General features: G+C 41.6%; 2 protein-coding genes and 1 non-coding gene across 4 annotated transcripts; 1 reads left to right on the top strand and 2 right to left on the bottom strand.

Moving 5' to 3' along the window:
* The first annotated feature begins 9,985 nt into the window (after window positions 1-9,985).
* trnal-uag (transfer RNA leucine (anticodon UAG)) lies at window positions 9,986-10,067 on the top strand. Its single transcript has one exon. It is a non-coding gene; the product is annotated as a tRNA-Leu (tRNA).
* A 4,476-nt stretch (window positions 10,068-14,543) lies between these two features.
* LOC127368119 (E3 ubiquitin-protein ligase rnf146) lies at window positions 14,544-17,602 on the bottom strand. Its single transcript, XM_051408594.1, has 2 exons — window positions 17,416-17,602; window positions 14,544-16,836 (listed from the first exon to the last, which is right to left on the bottom strand). The coding sequence occupies exon 2, from the start codon at window positions 16,833-16,835 to the stop codon at window positions 15,780-15,782; it is 1,056 nt and encodes a 351-aa protein (XP_051264554.1). The 5' UTR covers window position 16,836; window positions 17,416-17,602; the 3' UTR covers window positions 14,544-15,779.
* A 721-nt stretch (window positions 17,603-18,323) lies between these two features.
* Window positions 18,324-20,813, bottom strand: LOC127368121 (R-spondin-3-like). Of its 2 annotated transcripts, XM_051408605.1 has the most exons (5): window positions 20,128-20,813; window positions 19,547-19,738; window positions 19,271-19,411; window positions 19,036-19,182; window positions 18,324-18,927 (listed from the first exon to the last, which is right to left on the bottom strand). In XM_051408605.1, the coding sequence occupies exons 1-5, from the start codon at window positions 20,210-20,212 to the stop codon at window positions 18,728-18,730; spliced, it is 765 nt and encodes a 254-aa protein (XP_051264565.1). In that variant the 5' UTR covers window positions 20,213-20,813; the 3' UTR covers window positions 18,324-18,727. The 2 variants fall into 2 exon arrangements, with proteins under 2 accessions (XP_051264565.1, XP_051264564.1); XM_051408604.1 differs by having other exon boundaries at window positions 19,547-20,212.
* Window positions 20,814-25,429: the final 4,616 nt, after the last annotated feature.

Raw genomic sequence — 25,429 nt, 5'->3', positions numbered from 1 at the left:
AAAGCAGCTCATGTTCATGGTTAATTCTGTTCTCCATCGAGTTATTCAGGTTCTTACAAAAAATATCCAAATGTGGTTGCAACAGACTCAAACATGTGAGACTGGAGTGCGTGAACATGTTAATGGTTTTGTTTCCAGGTTATGAAGTGCTTCCGTAATCCCTAGAGTGTGTGTTAATTGATGTAATGTGTGTGTGTGTGTGTGTGTGTGTGTGTGTGTGTGTGTGTGTGTGTGTCGCACGTGTGTGTCCTTGCGCACCATAATAAACTGTTGGCAGCGCACTGACTGACTCAACCTTATGGCCTTGTTGGAGCAATGATACAGACAAATGTTAACAAGCTAATTAAACTGTGATGTACTGACAGACGTGCTGAACACTCTCTCTCTCTCTCACACACACACACACACACACACACAGTCTGAAAGTTGATACTTTGCAATGGGAAACGGATGCTTGTTGGAATAACATGTGCTGATCATAAATATAGGTTAAGTTGTGTAATGATTTTGTGAAAATTTTAAGCCTTGTTTTGTTGTATAAACACAGTTGTTGAGCTGTGTTTTGCATATAGTTGTGTACAATATGTGCGTTTTGGCTAATTAGGTTCAAATATTTTAAAACTACACCTAATTACCAAGAGATCAGCAGGAAGTTGTTAATGTTTTCTTCTGCTTTCATTTTTCAGTTGTACAATGAAGTTCAGGCCCGCAGAGGAGCCAACGATATCACCACTGACAGCCAGAAAAATGGCGGTGAGTTGGAGTGTGGCCTAGGACACCGTGGCAATGGTCTTTTTACGTCCGGCCATCACAGCAAGAACCACTCTGGAGCTATAACTGCGCCACATCACTATAGTAACGACTGTAACTATAGCCCCAGTGGGTACAGCTACCCAGTGAGTCATCAGAATGGCTACGGTTACTGCCACGCCAATGGAGTTGCAGAGATCGGAGACTTATTGCAGGATTATTTGGTGCAGGGGAAGCAAATGAGTCGGAAGAACAATGGAGCTCGCCATGTGGTAAGTAAAGGCAGTTCTTATCATTTCCTTGCCTTATGCCTCATTCTGTTGGCATCTGCACATATGAGGAAATCAGATAGGTGGGCATGATATGAGTCAAAGCTGGGGTTCGGTCAGGAACATATTGATTACAGTTAGCTGGTTCCTTCAAGTCTGCTTACACACACAGGCTACCAGATAGGAGTTGGTTTCACATTCTCTCACTGCGGCCTTTCAGATCTCTAGCACTTTCCTGACAAAGCAGTCAAGAAGAAAGCCAAGACGTTAAACTTCTTCCTGGTCCACATGAAGAAGCCATATGCACTGGTACAGTAGATCAGAATAGTTATAGAGGAGGGCTATATTGAGGGATGATCAAGGGTCAGCTGAGGTTCAGTTTTGGTAGGGTACAGTAAACCAAAGCTTGCCAGTGATCCTGAAGTAGCACACTCTAATTTAAAGCTTTTAAATACCGTGGGTGGAGGTTGACATGGACGTTATTTAAATATACTTTTCTCATCTCTCCCAGCGCTTCAGTGACACAATCAAGGTGAGCGCGGACATCCCCCCTGCATATCAGGATGAGATCAAAAGAAGTTCTGGAAACGAAAGGTAAGAGAGTTCACACTGAATTCATGGACATTTTGTACAATGACGTGATGTGAGGGAAATTGCTAATTTTATTTATTCTGTTTTCAGGCTCGGTCAAGAGCAGTTTTTGGGCAGTTTTGAGGAGACTGAAAACAGGAAGAACCAAGTGTCTCACATGAAGAGCTCCCCTCGCAGAGAGAGCTCCCCCAACAAAGAAAACGCAGGCTCCAAGCCCCCTCTTGGACAAAGGGATGCGCCCGCTGCACAACCACGCTCACAGCTCCCAATCGCCACAGCTGAATCTCCTGCTCTGGACAGGAAGTCCTTTGGCCCCGGAGATAGGAAATGCAGCAGCCCCTCTGTTCTCAGGAAATTTGGAGCCATGCTTCAGGAAAACGAGGGCAAAATGCTCACCGAATCAGGGGTGGTGACCCATCAGGGGCTGGCCCCGGAGCCAAAGTGCCCCACCCCTGGCTGTCAGCGCAGAGCTCTGGGAGCCACTGCAGTCGGCGGCAGGGCGCCCATGCGCGTGCCAACCCAGAAATGCCAAGCAGATTCCGACATGCTGACAGCAGAGATAGAGTCCAGCCAAGAATGGGGGTTAGTATCAGACTCTGGTAGACAGAACCACAAGGATCACAAAGGAGGCTACAGCGGTTCTAAAGGGTCCCAACGGAGTCCTCAGCAGCCCCAGAGGAGATCACAGGTGGCAGGGAGCCCAAAGATTAGACCCAGGACTAACAGTTGGGCTGACAGAGATGGAGGACTGGCTCAAGGGGAGAGGGCAAGGAAGCCTGCACCTCAACACGTGGAGCCCAAAATTGACTACAGGGTCTCAAGTGCTTCTTCTGGAGCTCAGAAGATCCACAGGGGAGGGTTGGTGGGACAGGAGTTGCCAGGTTGTGGCCGAGTGAGGGATGAAGGACTTATTGAGCTGCTGGACATGCTGGAGATCCAACATGAGTACAGCTCCAGTCCCAGAACAGGACACACAGCTTACAGACAGGAACCACAGCAGGTATGTTTCTTTTCTGCTTCTTTATTCAGCATAAAGTTAAGCATTGACATCAGTTGTACAAACCAAATCGATACTGCTGATACTGTACAAGCTGACATGTGTCCTGTTATGTCCCTGCTCAGGTAAACCCAGCCGAATTGTCATCGGACAACCTTAATAAGAGTTTCTCTCGTCCTGCGCGGCCAGCCAACCAGAGACCTCCTTCCAGATGGGCCGGCCGCACCCCTACTGCCAGGATCACTGCCCCATCAGGCCCAATGTACCGTCCCCCAAGCCCCCTTACTCGCCCCCCTAGCCCCATGACCAGAACCTCAAGTCCCGCCCTGAAGCGCCGGCCTCTCATGTCCTACTCCCTTCAGACTGAGACTGTCATTATGTGATACCTTTCCATTTCAATAAAGCTTGTTCCCTTCCTCCAGGATAACTTTCTCCCAGTGTAAATAGTAAGGACTTTTCTCTTGCAAATAAATGCTTAGTATCATCTCAGTGCCATGTTCAAGATAAAACACATCCACATCATTCTCCAGTGTTGCTGTGGCTTTTCGCTTCTTCTGTGCCGAACCTTTGCCAACACAACATATTGCTTTGTTGCAGCACCCTCTTAACCACTCTCCTCTTTTTTGTATTGAATTTCAGGTGTTTTCTGTATAATGAGATTTTGCATGTAGCCCTAGTTTGAGGGTGCATGCCCATGTGTTTAATCCTCATGGTTGCCAGGTTGAATCAAATTCAACCTGGCAACCAGTCGGAGTAGATTAAGTTGCAACTGTGCTCCCAGCAGCAATCTGCTAACTGTCAACAACAGTGTGTTTTCATGTATCATATTGTCAAAGTAATATATTTAAGATGTTCAAATGAAATAACAGCTGTGACAAATGACTATGATATGCCTTTAATGTATTTTTTTCTTGGTAATAAATATGACAGTGCTTTGACGTAAAGACTCTCTGTCTTTGTCTATTGCAGCATTGCATTCTATTGTTCCATTAATGGTGGCTCATATCTCAGGCTGTTGATGATTTACTGCATGTCAAGCCTATGGATATCTGTCCAGCAGCTCCCTGCATGCCAGTGCAATGGCAGCTCAAGTTGCGGCTGCAAATGAGCTAACTGTCCACCAACTTCAACACATCAACTGGTTCAAACATACCTGACGAGTTGCATGATAAAATATGACTGTCTGCTAAACACAGAGATCTCTGAGGCTCATATATGGCACATTGCTTGGATTATGTAGATTCTTTTTTAAAACAACTCTTACTGAATATAAGGTGAGGCATGTTAATACCGCACAGTGTGAGCAGTTATGTTATCGATTGTTACCAGGATATCCAGTGTGCAGCACAGACAGAGTAATTCTGTAGCATTAGGGATCACCTTTCATGCTCTGTGTTTCTCGCCTCATAAGACTGCATCAACAACCTCTGGTTTGCCCGACACCTCCTTCTCTGTGGAAGGTGAGGAAACTCACATTCTCAGTTTCACACATACGCATGCACGGACAACACAATTTGAAATATACAAGCGTACATATCTTGCAGTTTTTTTCACCAAACAAACATTTTCTGTACACATGAGCACATGCTCTGCCACATTCATGCACACACACTCTCTTCTGGCAGAGGTGGCTAAAGTGTGAAATGTCATGTAAAGACTGGTTGGGTGTACGGAAGTCCGTTGGCCCCATGATGCCTCAGTCCTGTCACCCAACCTCTCGGTGCTATGTGGCACCTCAGACGGAAATAGCAAGCGTGACGTGTGTTTTGGTGCCAGAAATCTTAGCCTGCTGTCTTTGGGGGTATAAATAAAGAGTGGGAGGGGGACATTGGTTCCTCTCTCTGTCTCCCTAGCTCTCTTTCTTTCATCTTGGCCATTGCTATTTCTGCCTCCCCAATAAAACATCAAACATATAATACTGAACAAATGTATACAAACTGGGGATTTATCCCTGAAGGATATGGCTTTTTCATGTTATCACCTCTATCCATTAGTCAATTTCCTACATTATTTTCAGTCAAATAATGATTTTTCCCTTTTTATTCCTACCCTCATTGGATACAAGACATTATATTCCCACTATCTACTTCTGCACAGTCTCTCCTTTCCTCCTTTCTCTTCTTTCCTTTCTGTCTGTGTGTCAATGAGAGCCATCTCACAGGTTGGCACCTACTTGGGCCGCATGAGGGTATTTTAACAAGGCATCTTGTTGGCCATCACTCCACTGTCCTTAGGCCTCAGGCCCCCAGCTAACTCTTGGCAAGCTGCTGCTTGCATGGACTAACTGTTCAACAGGAGATCCGCAGGCACAGCGGATGGCACAGCATGTTCTCCACAGGACAGGCTATTCATGAGAGCAGAGACAGACAGCAAGGAAACACAAGAGCAGACAGCTGAACTGTAGCCATGGCTCCTCAGACATCAGCAAACCAACTTATCACACCCACTCCGACCCTGGAGGAGGCAACACCCATCAAAAATTTGTTTTGCGTTGTAGCATGGAAGATCTCTAGGACTGGATTACACAACTTTTGTAATATGCTTTTATGTGCCGGTGCTCCTAATGTAGAGTAAAACTGCACTAACACACGTATACACATTCATGAAGATGTACCACCTCCTGTGCATACTGCTGTAGAGCCTTATCTATGACATCTGGGTATGAGCAGCATCTGTTCTCTTCCAATTAATATAAGTGTAGAAACTAAACAGTTTGAAAAGATTTAAAAGGAAAACCACATTTTGGAGCTAAATTAAATAATTCACAAAGTAAACCTTTGTCAGCTGCTGTTTCCAAGGTCAAACTTTGAAATTTGTTGTTTTTAATGAGTTTTTGTATTCCACTAAGAGTTACACGTCATTCACGTTATCACTGGTAACTTGTTTGATTTTATTTCAGAAAAACTGAATTATCACTGGAACCCAATCTGATGTTATTTTGTATTGATTTATTTATTATTTATTATAATTATTTTGTATTGTATTGATTCAATTGTATGAATTGAAATGGTTTCTCCAGTCATTTATGAGGAGTGGGATTAATTTGCAAATAGGCCACAACTCAAACTATGACAAGAGGATGACTGAAATGACAATCAAATCCAGATAGTACCATTCACTGGAGAAACAAACACACGGAAGCAGTTAATCAAAAGCAATCTCATTATTGATGGCTCATGTTTCAGTAAAAATCAGTGGTGCTCGCCTTGTGTCGGTAGGGTCAACTCTCCTCCTGAGGTAGAGCTGCACAGACAAATGCCAAATCGTAACATAAGAAATCTCAGGACACTTTTCAAGCAGGTCTGTATCATACTCCTTATACATTTAAATCTAACCTCCGATTGAATGGAAATGGATTTTGCTCCCTTTAAAATGTCTTGCTTATCTTTGAATCGAAGCAGTTTAACCACAATGGACCTAGGACGGCCAGCATGGTCTTATTTTCCAGTTCGATGAGAGCTTTCAAACTCTATAAGCTTGGACTCTGTTTTTAAATGGTCAGATAATATCTTCTTCGCCTTCATTTCTGTCTCACTCCAAGATTCAGATTTTGAGTCAGTTACTCCATATATATATCGGTAGCTTATTAATTTCTCTGAGAAGATGGTTGAGACAGTCAATGTAGGCAGGAGGTGGATCGAGTAGGTCTGGATTGTTAATCCATTAAAAATCTTTTTAAGCTTTGTCCATCCACACTTCAGCAACTATCTAACAGGAAACATCTATCTCTAATTAAGGTTCCTTAATTACTACTTTTTAAATAAAATAATGTAATGTAAGCTTATTTATAGTTTAACTTTTAACATAACATCACAAAGGCCTTCAGGTAATTATTGTGATTAAATGACATGGAAGACCAACTATTATTAACTATATCATTTTTTCTGGTCTAAGATATTGGATGTGAAACAAATTGGCCATAATTAGGCTTCACTGACAGAGACTGGCTACACTAGTTGCTAGGCAGACTTCAAAGCCTACATCCATGTAGACACTCTTGATATATCTTCTGTACATGCGTGATTATGACCATTACATCGGTCTGAAAAAGCCTCTGGTGGCTGACATAATGTCTCCTTGGATGTCTGAAGCACGTGTGAATCTCACGCTCCTTCCTGCTTCTTCTCACCCACATCCACCTGTCCCCCGTCCTGTGCCCTCTGCCCCCTGGGTTGCATCTCTGTCCTGACAAGCCTTTCATTCATCAGAGCTGGGCTCGGAGGGTCTACACTGACATCCTCAGCATGTGTCAGTTGCTACTGCGACAGACTCAAAATAGATGGTTAACTGCCACTTGTATGTGTGTGTGTCTCACAAAAATGTGAACAGAAGAGTGACAGGACCACCCTGTTTCTAGAGGATAAACATAAAGGGGACCAGACGACCTGAAACTGAGCTGTTTTACAGGGTTCTCCAGTCCTTCTCTTTGCATCATATATAACGTTTTCTCTTGTTAAAGTTTAACAGCCCAGAGACGTTTGCATATCTCAAAAAAAATGCATTTTAATGTACTTTCAAGTTCAACAGTGTTTGCATTTTTCTTCTACTTTAAAAGGATATCAGTCCCTCATTGGCATCCACCTGCACCAGACATGTGAGCGCATAGTTTCACAAACAAGCTGGGAAGATGGACACCTGTTTAGCAGCCCAGTTATGATCTTTTGGTGTTGAATATTCTTTCAGAGGACAAAACTGAAGAACAATTTAGTGTAGTACATCAGACACAAGTAAATAAGATTTTAAAGATATTAAAGATTAAAGATGGTTAGCCTTCTGTCAAATTCTCATAGCTACAATAGTTGCTGGGCCTATTCCTCTGCAACATCTTTATCGAAAACATTCACAACATGAATTTTCTAAACTTGTGTCCATCTACTGTGAGTGTTGACGGCCTAAATTATGATTTTAGGGGTCAGCCCTGTTAGACCATAGGTGTACTTTTAAATCCCACCACTCTACACGTCCATTTCACCCACTTTATCTGCAAAGTACAAAACGTTCCATCTGTTGGGACTCGAGCTAGTGTCACGATCCTCCACGCTCTATCTTCGTCCACATGTCCGAACTGTCAGTGTGCCTGCGTCCGTCCATTGAAATGGTCATCTCAAATGCCAGCTGATGAGTGTAGCAGTACGAGAGGTGGGACCATCAAGGACAGCCAGGAGGACCCTAAAGGGTTCTTGAGAATTTCAGACCTCTCCATTAAAATAGAATGGGGCCCAAATATCTCCGCTTTGAAAGGCGACCCATGAGGCTCGCCTTTCAAAACAAGAGCGGGGTGCTCTCGTGGGATTAGCTGGTGTTGCCCGGCAGAGGTGACTATAGTGGTCTATTTATCGTGTGACGAATGACCAATTTCAATTTGGTTTCAGTGGAGCGGTCAGCTGGGAGAGACTACATGGCCTGCTGTCTGGCCTGTGGCCCACGCAAACATGTTCAACTCACACGAATACATACGCACACACACACACTTTTAGCACAGAGGAATAAAGCAAGACTATAAGCGACTACAGCCATGCTAGCAGATATGTGAGGCTAAATGCTAATGTCAGCATGCTAACATTTGACAATGTTAACGTGCTAAAGTTTAGCAGGAATAATTATCATGTTTGCATTAATCTTAATTTAGCTTGGTAGCATGCTAACATTCGCTAATTAGCACTAAACACAAAGTGCAGCTGACTTTGTTTGATGGTATTTGGTCATAAACCAAAATATTACACAAACTGAAACTTTGACCTGATAAGAGTGCCAGATTAAAAGTCGGGATCACTCCAATTATCCTGATCCTGAAATTTTACGGCAGTTGTTGAGACATTTCATTCAAAACCACAAATGTCAATCTCAAGGTGGCACTACAGGAAAAGTCAAAGGATTGCTTAAGTCAGTAAAAAATCATGCCAATCTATGTAAGAGTTGAGATAATTCAGACAGCACCACAGTGGTGGACTGACAGATCGCCATCGCCATCTCTAGTCGGCAGTCAGTAGAAATGGATAACACACACTCTACACACATTCAATCAGTGGCTGGACAGATTGAGGCAGACCACATACAAACATACAGGTCAATTGAAGCTGGAGTCAGTTGGTTTGCTTTCACTGAGGCAGGCTGGTTTAACAACAGACAAATGAGTGTCTTTGCTATGCAGGAGGGACTGACAGGCTGGAATGAGACCCAGAGCTAATGGAGAAGGTGCAACTGTCACATCTCCCCCCAACCCGATACGCAGAAAGTCCAGTAGAGCACATAGAGGTGTTTGACAAATGTTCTGAAATACTGAGTGGTGATGTGTCCCACTAAGAGCCCTTGTTGATTTAAATATGACGATTCAAGGTGACAGTGAGCATGATAATACTATTGGAATTGCCCTGATAAGCCCACTTATCATAAAAGCATTCACACTTAGAGGCTACACTTAGTTAAAACTAATGCAGTGTGATACAACAATCCAATAAATAACTCCCACCTTAATGAATAATATAGTTTTGTAAGTTGTTTTCATCATGCCAATAAAGCAGTCAAAGGAACGATTATTTTGCAATATTATTTTGTATTCAGATTGCGCCGTCTTTGACTTATAAAAGATGGAGCTGATACATATTGCTGTTTGTCTGCATAGATGGAGTGTGTTTGAGGCATTCTTACTCTGAAAAGGGAAAGATGAGAGCACAGGAGGTTTCTTTTTTGGTCAGGAATAGTTTGACATTTTGAGAAATGCTTGTTCAGTTTCTTTTCTTTTGAGAGTAAGCTGAGAAGATCAATACCTCTCTGATGTCTACACGCTTATTATGACGCTAGAGCCAGGCTGGGGCTAGAGCCTCTGTTGAAAGTCTGAAAAAGAAAGTTAATCAGCTCTATGAGTCTGATGTCTGAAAGCTGATTTATTTTGTCTTTGTTCTTTATTTTTCATAAATGAATAAATAAGAGGATAATCCTGTAACGTATTTGTGAATACAATCCAGAAATGTCACTTTGCTAATAACTGTACGACTATAGCATGGTGTAAGTTTTACCACCAACACATAAAACATATTTCAATGTAAATAATGTATAATAGTGTTTGATGTTTGTACATTATAAAAGGTTTTCATACCAAACATAATGTAAAATTGTGGTATTCTGGAAATGATAAGGTTTAGCATATAGGCTACAATTAATATGTTATGAGATACATGTGCACACCAATAGGAGGTAAAAATATTGCTAAAGTTGGCTGAATTATAAATGCCAAAAGTGGTACTAAATGAAAAAATGATGATTATATGGCTCACTAAAAGAGAGACCATCACTATACCATACAAACATGAAAGTTGTATTGACCTTCTTGTCTAACTCTTGGAAAACCCAGATTCTCAGATAGGGAACAGTGAGAGGAGGTAGTGTGGCCGAGTGGTCTAAGGCGCTGGATTTAGGCTCCAGTCTCTCAGGAGGCGTGGGTTCAAATCCCACCACTGCCATTTGACAAGGTTAGCTGTCTGTGAATATACCAAATGTTTAAAAAAAAACAATGTGTGTTTGAGACCTTCTCCACCAAGAAAGGTTGAGAATAAAACACATGTCAGGGTTTTGCCAAGGGCCCCCAAAACACTGGTCAGTACTGTACATAATAACTGTGTGATAGCAGAGACTGATAATTATGTGTACTGTAGTTTGGCATAAACAGCATTTAATGATTTTACCCTGCCAGCCTTGTATTTATGTATTTTAACACCCTAAATATTGTAAATGTCTAGGTGCCATGAATGTGCCACTACAGAGTCTGACCTGCAGAACATGTCTGTGCATAAAAGAATAATTTAGACTTCTACTTCATTGTCTATAATAAAGTGACCACTTTGTGTTCTCATCCTTTTCCATTTTTATCTTTATGTCTCACCTGTCACAGTCTTCTTTAAATGACAGAAATTATTGCGTACATAACAAAAATGGACCGTGCAGTCATACGCTGCTGTATTTAGAAATGGAGAATACCCATAGTATAAACTTTATGATTTTAGAAGTCATCATAGTAATGACGTGACGCATCGCTGTTATAAATGGTTCAGTAGCACCGGGCTTAGCATGGCGTGTCACTCGATAGGCTCTAATGGTGTAAGGTCGATGATGGTTACAGTAGGAGTGAGGTCATTCCTGGCTCCTGCAGGAGTGAGATACCCTGTCTGTGAATCTCAGCATAACGTGAGAAATACTGATGATGTACATAAATGTATGGACACAACACACAGAGCTGCAGGACAGAATCCCGACACTAAAAGTTCAACAATACGGTAACTGCATTATTATACTTACATAGTATATACATTATATATATTTTTTTTTTTTTACAAGAACACACTTAATAGACATGACCGGTCGACCTTCTTCAACAAAAACAATGTCATAAATAATCCACACAACAACAATGCTCTGCTGCGGGCCTCATGGTGGCGAAAGATGTGGGTATGACGGGACTATTTGTGGAGGGCTCGGAGACAGCGTGTGTATTTTCTGTAGTGTGAAGAGGGAGGCTACAGAAGGCATTTGACCAGGATATGATAGCACATATGAGGGAGTTAAAGGGCAGCTATGTGTCTGAAAACATATAGTAGTGTTGTCGTCTGTATGTCTGTCTGTCTGTCTAACTATGACTGGCCCTATCATATAGCGCGTGTCCAGACCAGCAGCAGCCACTGACCTTGTTTCACGCACGCTAAGAGATTGGTTCCTTTGTGAACGTCATTCATCTGCTGTTGTTCTGTTGTTGTCCTTCACATTGATGTGTCTCGTGTCTCTATATGCTGCTCTATGCATGTCCAATCTAAATACAGTCTTTGTTTCCATGTCATTTAACTCTCAGGTTCTCACAGCATATCATAGCTATTGGGCAGAAACCTTGTATGTCCAAAACCGTTACTTTTCAGGAAATTAAAAACAATTCTGTGTTTTTACAATAGACCATTTTCACAGCAGCCATTTAGAGATGAAATTGTAGAGTAAACACAAGTGTTACCACGGATACTAACTCAGGTTCTGTTCCATTCAGCTCAAACAGAGTCAGGGTGCTGCCATTCTGCATGTTGGCTCACTGGAAATGGTCTGATACACTAAATGGAACACAACCTTAAATTGTCTCATTGCCACGTAGAAGTGAATGTTGGTGTTGTTGGTTTTAATACTTCTCATTGGTTAAATATTCATGAAACCCCCACAGAGACATAAGGAGTGATCAATAGCATTAATTTATCCAAAAAAAAGATGAAATATGAAGATACAAGGTTTCTGCCTGACAGCGACCATTAAAGTGATGCCCCACATTACATTACACATTACATTACATGTACAGTGTATCTGTTTACAGTACAGCATACAAGATCTGCTCAAGATCAAGATCAAGATTCAATTTATTGTCCTCCAAGGGGGAAATTCATCTCCACATCACTGCACCTGCAGACAACACCATACAGTCAACAAAGAAACACACCATCCACAATCAACATATCCACAAACCACAGGGATAAGGCTTTTTCCAAAGTGAACTTTTTTGCACCTCAGTGTTCTGTACCTCCACCCAGAAGGCAGTGGGGTGAGATATTGGTTGAGTGGGTGTGTAATGTCCAGTTCTATTGTGGTTGAGATGGCCCTGTTGTTTACTTCTGTAAGACTGGGTGCTGCTGAGCTCTATATTGGAAAAATATCAAACATACTGTTATGTATGATGTTAAACTATTACAAACACTGTTACAGTGGTGGGTGATGTCAGTTTGATTTCTAGTCAAGTAAAGTGGTCAGTCAGTCCACCACTTTGGTCCGGAAAGATATCTGAACAACTCCTGGATGGAACCCACGGACTTTTTTGGTTCAGGGTGAAATGTTTCAACAACTATTGGATAATTTACTATGAAATTCTGTACACACATTTCTGTCCCTCTCAGGATGCACTCTAATCACTGTTAAACTTTTAAATTGGCAACTGTGTGTTGTAGATGTGTGATGGACTGCTTTTGTAATAAGTGGACCTAACTAATTCCAGTATTCCAATTCTATAAGTATCATGCTCATTGACACCTTTTCACCACAGTGAAATCAATAAAAGCTCTGTCAGACACATCACCACCAAACATTTCAGAACATCTGTCAGCAACCTACACATGCTCCACTGGTGTCTGGGTCTCATCCCAGTCCATCAGCCCCTCCAGCAGAGTAAAGACACTCCAGAAACATCTGTTTGTTGTTCCCCCAGCCTGGCACAGTGAAAGCGAACCCACTGACTTCTATCTGGTCTGCGTCATTCTTGTTCAGCCACTCTAAGAGCGTAAAATACACCCCGATGTGTGTCTGTGTCTCAATTCCTCCAGGAAGCTGCGACGTTGCGATCAACAACAATTAACACAAATTCAGCCAACCCCTGGGAATTCTGAGCGACCTTGGAGTTTTTGTCCAATCCCCGCAACTTTTTCACAAATTTGACCAATTATTGTTGTTTGCTGCGAGTTTCACCAATCACACCAGTCCCCCGTACAAAACGTCACCAAACTTTTGATGATTTTATTCTCACTGCAACATGAAGCCTACGATTTTTATTTATTATATAAAAAAACGCAACTATTTTTGTAATTTTTTTATTTTGATAAATACTTTACTTTGCTTGCTTTGCTTATGACGTTTCCATCAGCCTCAGCTGTAATTAGCAAATGTTAGCAGGCAAACACTAAACTAAGATGGATATAGTAAACATACAACATTGTCATGTTAGCATGTTAGCATGCTGATGTTAGCATTTAGTTCGAAGCACCACTGTGATGTTTTGGTCGCTGCTAACGGTTATTTTTCACTTTGGTAAAGGGAAAGTAAGTAAGTTTAGTAAATTAGATAGTTCATTTAAATAAGCAGTAATGGTTGTGAAAAGATTCTCAGGTCCCACAAACCTGTAACTACCCTGCACATTCAGAGGCCCCCGCTGCTAGTCAGCACCATAACTGTGTAGCAGGTGATCATGGTCCCACAGCCCCTCCTGGAAGTATTACACAAGACCCAAAGCACAAGGCTGTAAAAATAACCACTGTCGTATCCAGGGAGAGGATGGAGAATTTTGGTTTTATTCCTCATGTTGTTAAAAGATAAAATTAGTTTAGAGAATAAATTGATTTCTGCGTAGAGAATTAAGTGTTATCTGATTAGTTCATTTACTAGCTCATAGAGACACTGGCCCTGAGCTTTAGATGTAGCTATTTTACGTACCTGCCATACCCATAACATTTCTATCCAGCACAAACAGACTCCGTCACTGTCACTCAGGATGAACTTGAACACCAAAACTATTTTGCAAGAATGTGGTCACATATATATATTTAATGTGTTTCCATGACTAATGTTTTACCATTAATAAGCCTGTACAACACTTATTTTGTTAACGTGACGATATGTCCACAATCTGTGGCACATCCAAGGTCAAAGGTTAGGAGTTATTGTAAAACACACAATACAAAGTTTAGCCCACGCTTCTAACTTATTTCCCATTTCTCAAAATTATAAACAAGCCTTTATTGCTCTTCCCTAAAGGCTACAGATTCAGTACTCTGATCACATTTCTTTCTCTTGAACCATCTAAAAATGCAGATAAGAGGAAACACTGCAGGTAAGTATTAAAGAAATAGTTATAGACATTACAAAAGAGATTTTGGGAAACGTGTTTATTCACTTGCCGATCTTTGTACCAATCACACAACCTGCGCGTGAAAACCAGGTGGGGTACAGGCAATATGGGTAAAGGGCTACTTAATATATGCAACAGCTCCACCCTGTGGACTCCTACGGTACAGTGCACTCAGACTGAAATCAGGACACACATTGCAAACAGGCCTATGGACCAGTGCCACTTCTGTTTCCAGTCTTCCCATAATTCTGTAATGTATTCCACTGTGTCTGTTAAAAATGATAAATCAGCCAACCTCGGATTTTAAATGATAAACACCTTTAATAATTTGACAAGACACCACAGAGGGCTGCACAACACAGACAGACGTTTGTTTACGTAATTCAGACAGACACAAAGAGTGAAAAGTTGACTGTTAAAATAATAGCAGCTGGAGGAAAAAAGGAGAAAAACAGAGCGTGTGAGTGGAGATAAAGTTCAAGTACATGTCAATGCCACTGCTCTGATAGTGGTCCTATTGAGAGTACCATGACAAGAAATAGAAATCCAAATGTGTCTCTTCATATATAGCCCAATACTTTCCAGTGGTCCTGCCAGTAGCTCTTCAGCACCCAACACCACCCACAAACACACACCATTATTAAAACAAGACTTTAACAATAAAAATAGAGGGAATACATTCTTGCTCCCCCTCAAACGCTTTAACACACACACATACACACAAACTCCAGTTTAAATTGTTATTAATTAGGTCCTGATTAATCTTAACCTCAAAAAAAAAAAAAAAAACCTCATCAGCAAAGCAGGAAATGGCCATTTTAACTCTCCATAATTGGAACATAAGGTGCTGCATTTAAGTTGATTTTTACACCATCAATCAAACTAATATCAGCCATGTTAACCATGACGTCAAAAGATTAGAGAACAAAGAGGATGTGGTTTCATTTCAAAGAGGTTGTATTGCTATGTCACAGACTGGTGTAAAGGCAGTGCGAGATGGTAGTTTTTGGACAACCGTTACAAAGAAGTTGACAGACTTCTTATCCTTCACTGTATAACCTATGTATTGCATAACTACCAAACTACCTTTTAAAGTCTTCAACAAAAGGCTTCAGTTCACGTGTTAAAGGTCCATTGAAATGGCTTTAATGTAGTACATTGTTTGTTGGTCTTAGGCATTTCTGAATGAAAACAATACTGGGTGGAAGACAACAGAGGTCAACATGAGTTTATCCCAAGTGTAAGTAGTTAGATGTTAGCCGGTGAGATGTTTTTGCAAACTAACATCCAAGCAGACAGCTGTGACCCACGTCATTGCTGCTAATGCTAGTTACAATTGTAGATCATGTTCAATTAGATGGCTCATACTTGGCACATGATCGATGGGGCTGGTGGGATACACTTAAGTAACAACACAGGGTATTTTTAAAAAGGTATTTTTCATTTCTATGGACCTTTAAAGATGCATACTGGTTTTTATACTTTTTTTTGCTGAACTGATGAAAGTTCTTCTGAAGAACAGATTCCACTGTCGCAGTCACACTTCTGTCACAGTGCACTGCCCATCAGGACTACGGGAGCGGAGACTGAGTGCAGAGCTGGAGGGCCCGCCCCTTGGAGGCATTCTGGCTGGCTGGCTCTCTCTTAGCGGCCTATGTCTCCTCCGTGGCACCGACTCCTGTGTCACTCCCTCGCACTCCATTTCCTCCTCACTCTCACTGCTGCCGGACGCATACTCGTACGTCTGTAGCTCATTGTCTCCTTCCACCTCGTCACCTTCTGGCTGGCTGATTAGGAGCTGGGACAAAGACTCGTCCAGGGTTGAAGGTGATGGTGAGGGTGAGGGAGAAAGGGGACTGACAAGTTGGTGCCCCAGGAGTGTTGGAGGTCTAACAGGGGGAAGAGATGTCATAATCCCAAGGGATGAAGACTGTGATGGGTCTGCAGTGTCCGATCCATCAGCCGAGCTCACGCGTTCAGGTGCAGCTGGGGTGATAACTGGTGAAGCAGGAATGGAGGCAGGAATGGAGGCAGATTCGGGGTCTAACTTCAGTCCAGCGACTCCCTTCTTGGGAATATCTACAACGTCACGCTTTATCTTGCGCCTGCGGCCGTGCTCATTCCGGCGATACTGCACCATGTTCTCCAGGTCAGCTACATAAAGAATCCCAGCAATCAGCATCTCTGTGCTCTTCCTGCCCTTGGACAAAGCCTCCTCCAGCTCACGGCTGGTCCTCTCATCAAACTGCCACCAGCCGCTGCGCCCCTCATAGTACCATGCAAAGCCTGCAGCTGCTGCTTTCAGTTCTTCAGGTGAGAGGAGAACTGGGCGCTCCAGGAAGTCCTCTGGGATTTCTTGTCGGCAGAGTGCACAACGCTTGTTCTGCCAGGAGGCACCTTTCACACACAGGAAACAGAAGACGTGGCGGCATGGGAGACATACGGGGAGGATGTAGCTCTGCAGGCAGATGGCACACTCCGGGGGGCTGGTGGAACTGGAGGGGTCTGGAGTAAGAGTATCTCCTACTTCCTCTATCAGCTTTGTAGGAGCCAGTGCATTCACTTTACAGTCCACTTCTCCACAGCCGGCCATACTACAGAGAAAAGCACAACAGACAGCTCAATCACAACGGAACTTCAAATCTTTAAATTAAATAGACATGCAGTTCCGTGCGGTCCCCACTAGTCCTGAACTATTTTGTTGATCGTTTTGGGAACTCTTGTATTAGCATAAAGTTATGGCTTCTGAAAACCAGGGAAATAAAGTTTCCACATAACGCTAGTTTAGGAAATTTAAGTATGTTACAATAGGGATTAGCTGGTTTCCCTGAACGACTTACAACCTTACCAAAGGCCCCTTTTCCACTGTCTGCCAGAGCTAACGTTAACCGCTAAGCTAACGGTAGCTAACTCACTGACATGCTAATTACATTAGATTAGAAAGTTATAGCTGTAGCTTAACTAACGTTACATCCCTGGCAGTGGCACCAGAGCCTCGTCCGTTTAATGTAAAGCAACAATAGAAGTGAAAACGACTGTAAAGTTAATGTAAAGCTAACATTCAGCTAGCGTTAGCAAACGGTAACTTTACAGCCGCTGTAGAATATGCAGTTAGCATTTTAGCTGTGAATGTGCTTCCTGGCTATTTTTTACTTTTCTATTAATACACTCACCTGAACCTTTAGAAACGTCCGCAGCAGAAGCGCAGCTAGAGATATTTATTCAGCTGCATTTATATTTGGTTATAAAGTTTTGTGACTGCGTTATAGTCCGCACATCGCTCCGGCCAAGCCCAACTGACTTCAGTGCTCCTGGATCGGCCTCACGTCGTTGCCAACGCCAAGCTACATGTTCTGTAGATCTAGTTTAGCTGCGCAGTACGCAACTTAACCGTTCGCGTCTGCGCAGTTATGACCCATGATCATATGAACGTCATGACCGGAAGACAAAAGAGTTTTACTCATTATATGATTTATATTTAAGATATTCCCGTTTTCCCACATTTATATATTGGTGTTTATCATAGCTTGTATAAAAGTCTATATAAATACACAATTTGATATATATTGTTGTGTTGTGCAACGTTTAAAACATAAAAAACATTCTAAAATATCTACAGATCTAGATTTGGTAGTCTTATTGTATTATGTTCAGATGTGCTGTATAGGCCTACAGGTCTGTTATACAGGGGGGTGTTGACACAATTGCATACTCATTTAAAATTCTGTATTTGTTTACTCTTGCCTTATTCTGTTTAATGTATGTGTTGTGGGACTGATTGACTGGCCTCTTCACAGCCGACATTTTGAACTTGTCACAGAAGAAAAAGCACAGGTGTTATTAATAATATTAATAATAGTGCTTCAAGTGTCCCAGTAAACCACGACAGTGTGACAGTGAGCCAGCAATACCAGGACCCCGAAACTGAGGCAGCTAAAAGGAATCCAGATATCATTAATATTATAATTTACAGCTGGGCTTTTCCTTGTCTGATATATCAAAATGTGTTCTGGTTAAAAGGCTTGAGGATTTGTTGGCTGTTTTTGTCCAGCTTTAACATAAAGAGCTAAGAACCAAATCATTTTTGTTAATACATTTTATTGGAAGTAAGAATCTTTTTACACCTTTTTTGGGGTTGTAGGTGTCCTCGAAAAGTCGCAATCCGACATAAACAGTAAAGTTAGGCAATCAGTATGTAGAACAAAACACAAGTGGCATCAATTTAGCACATGACTGCTATTCATATAAAAAGTCTCTGATTCAGCCACATAAAGCCAAGCGATGCAGCAAAGGTGTTGAATTCATAGAAGCACAAAAGTTTGATGTAATATCATCATATCCATCCCTTTTAATAATGTCTGTTGGAGTGCTTTTTTTCCCACAATTTACAATAGTATTTTCAAGTTTTTAAATTACCAGCCAATGTAGAATGAGCAATATTAAGTTAAAACAAATAGTTTATAATTGTCTCTTCTTTTCTATTTATTACAACATATTTGGACTCTTTGGTCTCTTTTTGATGACACACTTCCTGATCTCTGACACATGTGGACAGGGGTCACCGTGGAGACTTGGTGACTGCAGAACTTGTCGGGTACGTGTCTCCTCCCCCCTCCTGTAGGCTCGCATGCTCCTTTTCCGAACACATGGACCCCAATCCGTCCATTCCCCAACCTGACAGTGCACTGTGATGAGAGAGAAGATGAGAAAGGTAAAAACACACAGAGACCGCGATGCTGAAATGGTGCCATCATGTGGCGTAAAAGCTGGAGGTGAAAGGGAATTTCTCTCACCTTGTGGGACGCATTGTAAAAACTGCACATCAGGCTCAAATCCCCTCGGGCAGGTGAGATGGCACTGGCCGTGGAGAAAGTACAGGCCTGCTCTGCACCTCACACACATGTTCCTCCTCACACACACCTCACAGCCTACAGAGCACTCTGAGACAGAGACACAAACACTGTAGTTCCAGTAAATTAAGCACAAAACCACATGTACACACTGGAGTAGTTCTGCGCAGTGTCTTACCTGTGCATTCTCGCAGTGCTGCGTTTGCTGTCAGTCCGTTTGGACAGCTGTTTTCGCATTTGCCCCGGAACAAGAAGTGACCCAGGTGACAGTGTGTGCAGAAATGTTCACTGAAACAGGAAGCACAGTCCTCCTTGCACCCTATAGGCCAATGGCACCAAAAGATATTCCTGTTTGTTTTATTTTCTTTAAGTCAGTTTGTAATATACACAGTGTGTATTTCAAGTCTTATTATTACTTATTCCACCACTCCTACATGTGTTTATTGGTACCTACTGGTGCAGGTGCTGATGTGCCGAGAGCGCATGCCGTAGTGCCCCCGAGGACAGGTGGACAGACAGGTGCCCCTCTGCCGCATCCCATCCAGCTCCAAGTGGAAGAAAAGGCGAGGTTTACAGGACAGACAGCCATTCAGGGCCGAGCATGTTGCACAACCGGCTGGACAGAGTCTGCTCATGGGGGAGCTACCTGTGGATGTAGGATGAAGGGATATGGGATGTGTGTGTGGAGGGGGGCCTGAGTGAATTTTATACTCTTCCTGAGCTCGTGCAAATAAAATGAGAATAAAATACTGAAGTACTTTTTGCTCCATTTACAGTATGCAGTTTTACTGGCAACTTGAGATCAGAGCCAACAGACTGAGCCAAGCTTTCAAATTCATTGTGTGCAAATGGGTAAAACCAATGGAAATCTATGACCACATTGTTCCCTGAAAGCTGAAAGAACACACTTATTGTCTCCATATGTACTGTAGTGTCTGTCTACTGTTTACTACCTTCCCCTGGAAAAATGGAGAAAGATTAGGCACAAGTCTAACAACATTATCAGAGAGGTAGAAGTCAAGCTTGAATACTTACGTCTATATTTCAGAATCTTTGTGCTATCTAGGCCTTTTGTAAGATTCATGAAGTGCAGAATCCAAATTAATGACGGTATCCACATTTTCCTTCTTCCTTCAGCAAAGCATCAATCCAGTCAACAGAGGCACCTTGCATCACATCCCAAATCCTGTTACATACTTTTTTAAAAAATGGGAATATCTCCACGAATTTCATTCAAACGGACCCATGTAGAGACTCCGGTCTGGTGTAAGAGAGCAGTCGAGAGCAGAGTTGTACTAAATGTTTTCTTGAAGGAAAATCCCATGTGCATTCCATGAGATCACTCAAGCCGGCAGAATGCCACGAAGAATGCAAACAGAAGAGAAACCATCATATGATAGTCGAAACGCAGATCTAATGTAAATTTGGTTAAGCTGCTCTGGGGTTGTCTCTGCTTCCCACACAAACACACACACACACACTCCCAACCTCCTCTCCTGTTACCCTTCCTTCACGACCCTCCTCCTGATCCATTATCACATCAAACAGCATCTCTTCACAGAACTGGAATCATAATACCGTTTAACCTTCATCCTCATCTGTCACATACACATTTATTAGTTAACTAAAGCTTAGAATTCAGTCTTTTAAAGGGCTCCTAAACTCAGAAATGTGTTGTGCTTATAATTACTGCACTGCAGAGTTTGACACTAAAAGGCTGTTTTACCATTCATCCGCTGAAGTGGAAACTTTCATTCTGAATTTAAGATGTGTACGTACAAGCAGGATTTTGTGACAACTGAAATCGAATCCAACTGACTTTTCAGTGAAGTCTGAGACATCGTTTCCAGTAATTAAACGTTTGAAGGGAAAATCATTTATATATTCAAATTACTTTTAATGAGGTAATTTACGTCTCAGAACTATACTGATATTTTGGCCAATAAAACGTGATTATGTTTTATTATTTGGCCACATATACATTAATTAGTCTACCATATTGCTTTCCAAATGACACTTTTTTGTGCTGCAGTATTACACCAGACTCAAGACTAAACTGCTATCAATGTTGCATCACAGTAACAGAACTTGTTTAGAGGCGAGTGTAGCACATTGAGTACACACAAGCCTCATTTACTAATATCATACACTCTCTGCTCAGCCTACAAATAGAGTGTGTGTATGTGTGTGACCATGACAACAAAATAGCTCCTCATTTGGTTCCATTTAAAACAATAAATCATGAATATGTTTTTTGAAGCGTGTCATCACAATATCACCACCAGCTTTTCAAAGCCTTCTCACACGGGCTGGATGAAGTCACGATGATGGAATAAAGATAAAAAACAACAACACATCCGCCGCACAAAAACTGCCAGTTACCATGTTACCCAAGCTTTTTTAGATTTTAGTTGAACTTGATCCATTATTGGGCACTTTGTGTTTCCCATGAAGACTGGATTCAGGAAATGTAAACCAAAAAATGGGTGATTTGACTACCTCTCAACGACAAAACAAAACTAGAGAGCTGGAGGTGTCAGAGAGGGTCTGCGGTTCCCACCAAGAGGCTGGAAGGTGATGAAAGCTTGAAGTCCTCCAGAGAATTTGTTGTTTGGCACCACTGCGTGTATTATCGTCTGTTTTGGGAACTCTGTGGTTCTTCACTGCTTCTCCAAAACACATCTGAACTCTCCAGTGTTCCAATTCTTGGAATTTGGTTTCCCTCTGCAATTCATGACCCTCTGCTTAAATCCATAATCCTTACAGAGCCTGTCAGATCTTATAGAGTTGAAAAATCCCCCGATTTGCTAATAAGCCAAAACTGAAGATGTTGCTTTTGCTTATTTTTAACCGTTTTGTCATGTTGTTGTTAGACTAGAATATTTTTATTCCTCCTCAGAACAAAGACATGAACAGAGACAGTGACACGATAGAAACCCGTCAAACCATGTGCTCCCTATTAGGCACAGCAAGTTATCATAACAACATCTCTGCCAAAATGGACTGCAGTGCTTTCTTGGCTTGCCTGAAAAAAAGAGGAATGAGCAGGAGCTTTGCAGTGGGGTTTAACACTTCAGCTGATTTATCTGAGAGTGAGCTAAATGTTACACTCTGCCAGACAGAGGAGCTGGACAGGGCCGCGCTGGCTGCCTGGCTTCAATTGTCAACAGGTGCTCAGGAACGAACGTGCACTGGAAAGGCGAGGCATGGCCACTGTTTTTATTTTGACAGAGGATGAATAGTGTGTTTCTCAAAAACAACTGAGGACAAGAGCAAACCTAGAGAGGAGGAAAATAACACCTCAGGGGAGCCTCTGGATGTGCGGCCAGCTGCTGCAGAGCATCCATCAATCTGCATGCAGTAGATTTATACATTAGATTGTGCTTGCAATCCATTAGGAGAGTGTGAAAAAGTTTAACTATTGTTGCTAACAAGGACTACTGCAAGCTGGGAAAACTTCGGACAACACATCAGAGTGAAATCGATGTATGTGGCTCTGTGATGGAGATATAGGAATAAAGGAGAGAACAGCAGGCAGAGGGAGAGAGAGAGAGAGAGAGAGAGAGAGAGAGAGAGAGAGAGAGAGAGAGAGAGAAGTGGCAGCGGTTCAGAGGTCAGAGGGGTGGGGCTCCACAAACCCAGTAACACCTCCTCAACCTGACTGGGAACATAAACATGACAAGGCTATGCTCACTGGGGTGCCAGATCAGATTCTCGAAGAAAATAACCGCTGGAGGCCAAGGAATGTTTTAACTGCCAAACTGAAATGGGGGTGTAGGAAAACGATAAAGGTGGAGGACCCCAAGCAAAGGGGTGAGAGAGCCAAGTGAATAATAAAGTTTAAGTAACAAATTTAAACCATATGGACGCATACCTGTAATCGTGCTAGTATATATGCACTGAAGTTGTCCCTTATGCACTTAATCTATCATTTTTATACTGGCCAAGACTCTATAAAATCTGCTATAAAACAAACCAAGCGATGACACATAACACTGTTCTCAACAATAATTACTGTACGATCCAGCAGTTTAACAGTATGACTTTGACCTTTTCACCATTTACACACGGACCCCTTCAGTGGTAGGTAATAAGCAGGATAGGATCTCAGCACGTGGATAATCTATGTAGCGTGAAGAAGTGAGGAATTTGAGGGGTGGCTGAGCTCGTGCTCAGTGAAGAGGCTGTGAAGCATGCAGCTTAAAACGCTGACCTTGACGGATGATAGGAGAGCGAGACGAGGGGTGAACAGATCTAGAAGTACTAACCCACTCCAAACTGTACACAGCTTTGAGATCAAAGCTTAATACACTCACAACATCACTATAAATATAATTAAGACTGGTTTATCCATTTATTTAATATGAGAAAGCCATTATAAATTGTCATTGTAAGTTTTGGGACTCAGAGGTCTAAATGAGCCATTATACGATTCACAAGAATTAAACAAAGAACAAAAAACTCGTATAGGAAAACAGATATTAGACATTAACTTGCACAAAGAATGAAATAAAAATATCAGAAGAAAATACTATAAAAAAGCAAAAAACATAGCGACTGTCATTCATAATAATGTTCACAATACTGTTAATAAAAATGACGATGATGCACTTCAGTCTTCATCCTCTTGCTTTTTTCAGCAATTTCTATAAATAGAGACAAAAATATTTGTAAGCTTATCTCCTGTTCAAAATGTAGCCATCAAAAAGTGTTAGATAAAATATAAATCATTATTAATAAGAAGCACTACTACATCTCATCAATGACTGTCAACAAACATCAATTTTAGATTTCACTCGTGTGTGTTTCAGTCCTGTAATGTTTGATTAAATTGAAACAAAGCTAACAAGCCAATATCATTTTGTTTAGAAATATAAATATGAAATTTGTAAAGGCTCCATGAGAAAACCTCTACTGCACAACATGCTGTTTACTGATTTCATTGATTCCAACACTTTGTGTATTTTTAACAGTTTTCAGTAGTTAATCTCTCTGATGTTGCGTCAGCCTTCAACAAACATTTATTCAGACTCCAATCAGGAACTAAGACACCTACCAATGACTGTATCCTTTAATACAGAGATTTTTCTAAATTTACTTGAAAGGATATTTACAAAAAACATCACCCTTGATCACAGTGGCTTACTTTACATTGTCAAAACTCATTAACAAAGTTATAAACACTAGACTTCAATTGTAAAAGAAAAATATACATAATGTGTGCTACTGGTGCCTGTTTATAGTCTGAGACACTTCAGTTGTCTTGCTGTATATTCAGACCATACCAATAAAAAAAGAAACACTGCATTCAACAAAAAACGTTATGAAATAAAAATGTACGATTAGTTTGGTATTTTAATGAGATAATATAGGATCATCGGAAAATCCTCAGGACTAAAACAAGCGCTGTAATATCCGTTTTCACAATACATGGACGGAAAAACTTGGATTTTGAACACATCACCATGGTGATGCACATGTTTTTTATTATTTTCTGACAATGTAAAGAACGAACGATTAATAGGTAACTGTAAATTAGTTAATTGATAATGAAAGTAACACAAGTAGCTGTGATTAGAAGAAGAAATAACGCAGATGCAGCTGTCAGTAACTATTTATTTCACGGTGTGTTTGTGTCGTTTGAGCCCTCTTTGAACTGACCTTGGACACTGCTTTGAGATGTTGTGCTCTTATCGTTGCACATTTTTCTTCAAAAGCTTTGGCCTTCGCCTCCTCCGCCAGGCTGTTTAAAAACAGCAGTGTTAGCAGTTCAATCTGAGAAGAGACGAGAGAGAGAGAGGCTAGTTAATGTTAGCCACACACAACGCTGACAGTCAATATATCAACAGTAGGAACAAACATCGTCGGCTACCTACCATTGCCTCCGACGCCGGCCTCACGTTTATGTTACTCTTCATTTTAGATTTAACTGTTTGTTTTAATTTGGGCGCTTTGTTCAGCATTTTCGTTGATGTTTTTTGTGTGTGTGAGTGAGATAGAGAGAGATAGAGTGAGATAGAGATAGAGATAGAGAGACAAACGCCGACAAAAAAGTTTGTTTACGTCTTCTAATCTCCCGCTTCTCTAACTTCCGGTGTTTCTTCTTCTTCGTGTCATTTACATGTTCCCTTGTCGCATTACTGCCATCTCTCTTCGGTGCTTTTAGCAAATAATTTAAAATGTCGTGCCCAAACTGAGGACAAAATAGTATCAAGTGGAATATTATCTCGATGTAAACATTAAAAACGCCACAGTAAAATAAAAAAAACCAACCGTTTGTTTTCACATAAGCTCGTTGTGTGGTTAGTGCGACCACCTAGCGGCAGCTTTGGGCTAC

This window comes from Dicentrarchus labrax, unplaced genomic scaffold, assembly GCF_905237075.1.
Source record: "Dicentrarchus labrax unplaced genomic scaffold, dlabrax2021, whole genome shotgun sequence".
In the NCBI taxonomy this organism is placed as follows: domain Eukaryota; kingdom Metazoa; phylum Chordata; class Actinopteri; family Moronidae; genus Dicentrarchus; species Dicentrarchus labrax.
This window is presented reverse-complemented; position numbering and strand designations above follow the sequence as displayed.